Source organism: Polyodon spathula, unplaced genomic scaffold (assembly GCF_017654505.1).
Source record: "Polyodon spathula isolate WHYD16114869_AA unplaced genomic scaffold, ASM1765450v1 scaffolds_1203, whole genome shotgun sequence".
Classification (NCBI taxonomy): Eukaryota; Metazoa; Chordata; class Actinopteri; order Acipenseriformes; family Polyodontidae; genus Polyodon; species Polyodon spathula.
In genome coordinates, this window is record NW_024472686.1 from 1 (window position 1) to 7,500 (window position 7,500).

The 7,500-nt window shown below is 46.1% G+C and overlaps 1 protein-coding gene across 2 annotated transcripts in view; it reads left to right on the top strand.

Annotated features, from left to right (window-relative positions):
- The first annotated feature begins 764 nt into the window (after positions 1-764).
- Positions 765-7,500, top strand: part of LOC121309324 (putative RNA-binding protein Luc7-like 2) — a 6,845-nt gene continuing 109 nt past the window's right edge. Inside the window, exons 1-10 of one of the 2 annotated variants that reach the window (XM_041242199.1) lie at positions 765-1,048; positions 3,323-3,417; positions 3,851-3,949; positions 4,119-4,229; positions 4,500-4,643; positions 5,102-5,278; positions 5,638-5,762; positions 6,284-6,313; positions 6,859-7,134; positions 7,324-7,500. The exon at positions 7,324-7,500 is cut by the window's right edge and continues 109 nt beyond it. In XM_041242199.1, coding sequence (XP_041098133.1) covers positions 988-1,048; positions 3,323-3,417; positions 3,851-3,949; positions 4,119-4,229; positions 4,500-4,643; positions 5,102-5,278; positions 5,638-5,762; positions 6,284-6,313; positions 6,859-7,134; positions 7,324-7,456 — 1,251 coding nt within the window. In that variant the 5' untranslated portion in view covers positions 765-987 and the 3' untranslated portion in view covers positions 7,457-7,500. The other variant, XM_041242200.1, reaches the window with a different exon arrangement.

Sequence of the window (7,500 nt, forward strand, 5' to 3'; positions counted from 1 at the left end):
AGATACTATATAATAAAACGCTATTATTTATTATTATTATTATTATTATTATTATTATTATTATTATTCTTCTTCTCACCAGGTAGCTTCAGAGCCCTCGATAATGCGGCTGCCATCGCGTCACTGTGTTCGAATTCTCAAACAGCACGTGGGCAAGCGAGGCACTCTGGGACTTGTAGTTTTTCACTTGTAGTCCCCGCCTCCCCCGGGCCAGTCCATTTCACCTGAGCGGAGGTGGGGGGCCGGGGGTGACCGATACGAGCCAACGTTGTCAAGCGCACTCAGACCGTTTTCATTTCGATAAATTACGTATTTATTTTAATTAAAAATAAAATAAATAATAATAATAAAAATAAATAAAAAGTGGCGGGACCGCCTGGTTTACCAAATCAAATAATAATCTATCTAGAAATATGGTAATAATATAGCCCCCCACCTCCTTCCTAGGCTCCGAAGTAAATGACGAAAACTTATTAAATAATTTTATTTATAAAATTAAAATAAAAAAACAATTTGCCGCCAACTCGTTTGCAAGCTTGCAAACGGCCAGCTCGGGCGGGGGCCAGGCGCTCCGCCTTAGGCAATCCACTGCAGGTGTCGTCACGAGAAAGCCACACGCTTCCTCGCGCTGGAGAGGAGAGGCCGCCGCCGCGCGCTACCAAAAAAAAAAAAAAAAAAAAAAAAAATACCTATTATTATATTTATTATTAAATATATATAAATAAATATTTTTTTTTTTTTCTTTTTTATATGTACAAACATAAATAATAACCGATACGGAGAAAAAAACAGGAGAAAGTTTGAGGGCCGAGGCGGCTGTGGAAATGTGTTTACCTTTTTAACAAGAAAACAAAACAAAGAGCAGAATTACGGTTATTCACTATTACTGTTATAATTATCATTTTATTGAGAGGTTTGGTTTTGTTAAAGAGAACCTCTCTCTGCTTTTGTTTTCTTTTTGATTTTCTGTGTCGAGTGGCCGCGGCGATGTCCGCGCAGGCGCAGATGCGATCCCTGCTCGACCAGCTGATGGGGACGGCGAGAGACGGTGAGCGGCTTTTTATAACTTTAAACATCTTTTAAAAACGTTTCTCCGGGGCGCCGTCCCCCGGGGGCGCTTGGAACCGGCGCCTGGCCGGCGAGCTCGCTGTTAAAACGGGGGTTTTGTCTGTGTCGGGGCGGGAGGCGGCTCTGGAGAGTTTGCCCCCCAACCGGCTCTCGTTTTGATGGGAGTCTTGTTGTTGAGTTTTTAAGGGGAGCTGTTGCGGCCAATCGGGAGGCAGCTTTTCGTGACCGGCGTACAGGCCGTCCAATGGTAAGCCCGGAACGCGTGGGGTGGGCGGGGTTGTGTGGGTGGGGTGGGCGGCTGCAGCTGGTTTGATAGACGGTCACCCAAGCCAATAAGGAGACGCGGAGCGCGTTGGAGTGGCCAATGGGAGCAGCAGCAGGAGTTTGCAGCAGTTCTGTTTGAGTTTCGGTTGTGCGTGTTGTCTCTATTGGTTAAAAAAAAAAAGTAAAATTAAATTAATGGTGCCTTTAAAGCCACGGGCAATAGTGGCCCAAAGTAATGTTGTAATTTTACAGTAAATATGCCTTTGCTAAATGTGTCCTTACTGTGTGTGTGTGTGTGTGTGTGTGTGTGTGTGTGTAGATAGATAGATAGATAGATAGATAGATAGATAGATAGATAGATAGTGTGTGGATAGATAGATAGATAGATAGAGTGTGTATAGATAGATAGATAGATAGATAGACAGTGTGTGGATAGATAGATAGATAGATAGATAGTGTGTGGATAGATAGATAGATAGATAGTGTGTGGATAGATAGATAGATAGATAGATAGATAGATAGATAGATAGATAGTGTGTGTGGATAGATAGATAGATAGATAGTGTGTGGATAGATAGATAGATAGACAGTGTGTGGATAGATAGATAGTGTGTGGATAGATAGATAGATAGATAGATAGACAGTGTGTGGATAGATGGATAGATAGATAGATAGACAGTGTGTGGATAGATAGATAGTGTATAGATAGATAGATAGATAGATAGATAGTGTGTGGATAGATAGATAGATAGATAGATAGATAGATAGATAGATAGATAGATAGATAGATAGATAGATAGATAGATAGATAGATAGATAGATAGATAGACAGTGTGTGGATAGATAGATAGATAGTGTGTGGATAGATAGATAGATAGATAGATAGTGTGTGGATAGATAGATATAGTGTGCAGATAGATAGTGTGTGTGTATATAGATAGATAGTGTGTATGTGTAGATAGATAGATATATAGTGTGTGGATGGATGGATGGATAGATACTGTGTGTAGATAGATAGTCTGTACATAGATAGATAGTGTGTATAGATATCTATCTGTATACATATATACACACACCGATCTGTCTATCTATATATACACTCCTATCTATCTGTCTGTCTGTGTGTGTAGCTAGATAGATAGATATAGATAGATAGATGTATGTGTGTGTATGTATATATATATACACACACACACACACACACACACAGTGGCTTACAAAAGTAATCGGACCCCTGACCAATTCTCTCATACTGCTGAATTACAAATGCTACAGTGAAATTTCGTTCTGTTCGATATCTTACTTTAAAACACTTGAACTCAAAATCAATTATTGTAAGGTGACATTGGTTTTATGTTGGGAAATATTTTTAAGAAAAATAAAAAAACTGAAATATCTTGCTTTGCATAAGTATTCAACCCCCACACAATTATCTGGTAGAGACGTCATATCTTCATAACTCAAACTGTTTCAAAGCTGTGCTGTGCAGAGAGGACGCTTGATATCAGAAATGGGTTTGAGAGGGTGAACGTTGCCCAAACGATAATCATTGAGAGTGTGTGTTTAAACGTGTAAACCTCATCAAATGTATGGAATCGCACACGAGTGTGTGTCTATGTGTCTGTGTGTGTGTGTTTATGTGTGTGTTACACAGTCTGTGTATATCTGTGCCCCTTTGTGTGTGTGACTTTTTTCTGTTTGTATCAGCATGTCTCTGTGAGACGCAAACACACAAACATACTCGCATACAGTTACACTCTGTCTCTTCCTCTCTCAGGGGACAGCATTTGACAGAGTAAAGCTCTGTCTGTCTTCTGTATGTGTGTCTCTGTATATCTCTCTCTCTCTCGCCCTCCCTCTGTGTGTCCCTGTCTCTCTGTGTATCTCAGTGTGTCTCTGTCTCTCTCCTCTCTCTCTCTGTGTGTCCCTGACTCCCTCCCTCTCTCTCTGTGTCCCTGACTCCCTCCCTCTCTCCCTGTCTCTCTCTCAGGAGACAGCACTCGACAGAGGATCAAGTTCATGGATGACAGAGTGTGCAAGTCTCACCTGCTGGACTGCTGCCCTCACGACATCCTCTCAGGAACAGTGAGTAGCGGCCCGAGACTGGGGGGGCAGGCTGACCCCAAACCAACACTCTCTGTCTGCATTTTTGTATAACAGGGCGACCAATTTATGTTTAACATGCATGTTTATCAGAGAGATCAGGGCTGGGAATCAGACTCCTATTGCACAGCAGTGTGATCCAGTCCAGGTTTCACTGCTACCAGCTTGATCATCCCCCAGTGTGTCTAGCTAACAAGCTCAGGTGTGTCTTATTATTAAACTCCTAGTGAAAGCAGGACTGGATCACACCGCTGTGCAGCGGGAGTCTGATTATTAAACTCCTAGTGAAAGCAGGACTGGATCACACTGCTGTGCAGCGGGAGTCAGATTCCCTGATCTCTCTCTCTGTGTCTTGGAGGTTGTGTTATTGATTGATTGGTGTATTGATTTCTCTCTCTCTCTCTCTGTGTCTCAGAGGATGGATTTGGGAGAGTGTAACAGGATTCATGACCTGGCTCTCCGTGCTGACTACGAGATCGCCTCCAAACACCAGGAATACTTCTTCGAACTGGACGTGAGTCTCAGCGAGCTCGACGGTGCGGGAGTGAGGACTCACCCCCCCCCCCCCCCCTACCCTGTTCTGCCGCTGGTTCACCAGTGGGGCTCTGAGGGGCGTTTTGAATCGGTGTTTTGATATGATGATGTTAATTAATATCTCCTTTCTCCTCTCTCTCCCCTCTCAGGCTACAGATCACCTCCAGTCCTTCATTGCTGATTGTGATCGCCGCACAGAGTTGGCCAAGAAGAGGCTCGCAGACACCCAGGAGGAGATCAATGCAGAAGTGGCAGCCAAGGTATAATAATAATAATTGCATTTTATAGTGGAGTCTGATTCCCAGCCCTGATCTCTCTATCTAAATATCCTCACTTTTCCCACCAGTATACTGCCGCTCTCTCCACTATAAAACCAGCTACAAACCTCCTTCAACCAAAGAGCGAGATAGATCAATACTAATATTCTCATTGTCTCTTCCCCTCTCCCTTTCTGTCTCCCCTCTCTCTTCTCTCTCTCTCTCTCTCTCTCCTCCCCCCCTCTTCTCTCCCCCCCCCCCCGTGATTCCCAGGCGGAGCGGGTTCACGAGCTCAATGAGGAGATTGGGAAGATGCTGGCGCAGACGGAGCAGCTGGGAGCCGAGGGGAACGTGGAGGAGTCCCAGAGGCTGCTGGGAGAGGTGGAGATAACCAGAGGCTTGAAGAGAGAGGCTGAGGTGAGAGAATACACGGGGAGGGGGGGGTACTGTTTAATACACAGGGACGGGACGGACGGACGGACGGACGGTACTGTTTAATACACGGGGGGGGGGGGGGGGGGGGGGGGTACTGTTTAATACTACACAGTATTGAAATCTGTTTTTTCTGTCTTTTATATAGTTTAGTTGTTTATGCCATGTATGTGCTTTGGCGACACAATTATGTTTATTGTCATGCCAGTGAGAGAGAGACACACGGTTATCAAAGTATATCATTGTTTTACATCATTTTGTTCTCTCCTTTCCCCCTCTTCTCTCCTCCTTCCTCTCCTTCTCCTCTCCCCTCCCCTCTCCTTTCCCATCTCTCTCCTGTCTTCTCTTTCTCTCTCTCTCCCCCTCTCTCTCTCTCCCCTCTCCTCTCTCTCTCTCTCTCTCTCTCTCTCTCTCTCTCTCTCTCTCTCTCTCTCCTCTCTCAGGATGTGTACAGGAACTCAATGCCAGCCTCCAGTTTTCAGCAGCAGAAGTTACGGGTGTGTGAGGTTTGCTCCGCCTACCTGGGTCTCCATGACAACGACCGCCGGCTCGCGGACCACTTCGGAGGCAAACTGCACCTGGGCTTCATCGAGATCCGGGAGAAACTGGAGAAGCTCAAGGTACGAACCAGAGACCCCTCCCCTCCACACACACACACACACACACACACACACACACACACACACACACACACACACACACACACACACACACACACACACTGCATCGAGATCCGGGAGAAACTGGAGAAGCTCAAGATACAAACCAGAGACCCCACACACACACACACACACACACACACACACACACACCGGGAGAAACTGGAGAAGCTCTAAGATACAAACCAGAGACCCCACACACACATATACAGAGAGATAGACTCACACACAGAGATGGTACCAAGTAATACTTCATTCACAATAATGAAAATGTCTCTCTGTCTCTCCTCCTCTCTCTCTCTCTCTCCTCTATTTTTTAGAAAGCAGTTGCAGCGAAACAGCAGCAGCGCAGCCTGGAGAGGGTGAAACGCAGAGAAGAAAGAGAGGAGCGAGACAAGGGCGAGAAGGAGGAGAGGGACAGAGAGAGGGACCGAGAGAGGAAGAGGTAAAAACACAGCCATGCAATTCACACTGAAGACACTGAGAGACACTTCTAGTGGAAACGTTTGCCATTGAATTCACACTGAAGACACTGAGAGAGACTTCTAGTGGAAACGTTTGCCATTGAATTCACACTGAAGACACTGAGAGACTCTTCTAGTGGAAACGTTTGCCATTGAATTCACACTGAAGACACTGAGAGACTCTTCTAGTGGAAACGTTTGCCATTGAATTCACACTGAAGACACTGAGAGACTCTTCTAGTGGAAACGTTTGCTATTGAATTCACACTGAAGACACTGAGAGACTCTTCTAGTGGAAACGTTTGCCATTGAATTCACACTGAAGACACTGAGAGACTCTTCTAGTGGAAACGTTTGTGTAGAAAGTTAATTTCTTTCAGGGTTTGTTAGTTCTGAGCTGCTGCTGTTAACGAGTTATGAAAAGTGAATGACGGGTTTGGATTAATCATCTATTGTTATTATTTATTATATATTATTATTATTATTTTTATTTTTTTTTTAGGACAAGATCTCGTAGCAGAGAAAACAAGAGGTGAGACTGTCCTGTTCCTCTGGTTTGGTCTTGGAGACCAAAAGAACCCTGTCGAACATGTGTGTGTGTGTGTGTGTGTGTGTGTGTGTGTGTGTGTGTGTGTGTGTGTGTGTGTGTGTGTGTGTGTGTGTGTGTGTGTGTGGACTTTCTGTAAATCAATCTACACTCCCCTCTCCTGAGCTCTGTGTGTCTGACACACACAAACTGGACTGTAATCCAGGTATAACCCCCCTGTCTATCTGTCGTTGTCTATCTATCGCTCTCTCTGTTTTCTTGCGTGGGTGTCTTTCTGTTTGACTTCACACAAACTGTAGAGTAAACAAGGTATTCTCCATGTCTGTGTCTGTCTAGCTTATTGTCTATATCAGTCTGCTCTCTCTAGCTGTCAGTCTCTCTCTGCGTTTAGATTTCCTTGTGTGACTGACTGGCTGACACACACACAAACTGGAGTGTAAACGAGGTCTGTCTGTATCTATCTCTGTGTCTGGCTGGCTGTTTGACTCTCACACACAAACTGGAGTGTAAACAAGGTCTTCTCTCCCCAGGTCTGGTTCTCGGGATGGACAGAGCCATCGCTGCAGCTCCGCATCCTCCTCTCGCAAGAGAAGACCCTCCCCACCCCCGAGAGAGAGGGAACGAGACAGAGAGCGAGAGAGAGGAGGAGAGCGGGAGAGAGGAGGAGGCAGGGGAGGAGAGCGGGAGAGAGGAGGAGGAGGAGGGGGGGAGAGGAGACACAGACACCGGAACAGATCCAACAGCAGGAGCAGGAGTCACCACCACAGCTCCAGAGAGAGGGAGGAGAGGAAAGAGAGGAAAAAGAGGTGAGGAGAGAGAGGGGGGAGTCACCACCACAGCTCCAGAGAGAGAGAGGGAGGAGAGGAGAGGGAGGGGAGGGGGGTCATCACCACAGCTCCAGAGAAGAGGAGGAAGGGGGGTGGATGGATGGATTGAAGGGGGCGTTTTTAAACCTCTTTCTGCTTTTTCTCTCTCCTTCCCTGCGTCCTGTTCAGATCCTCGCGGGAGAAATCGTCCCGCGACAGAGACGGCCATTCCAGAGATGCATCCCCCGAACCACAGGAGAGGAACCCGTCGAGCGACAACGGACTGGCCAGCTCTGAGGAGAGAGAGGCGGGGGAGATCTAGAGAGGAGAGAGAGGGGGGGTACAGGGGGCTGAGGAGAGAGAGAG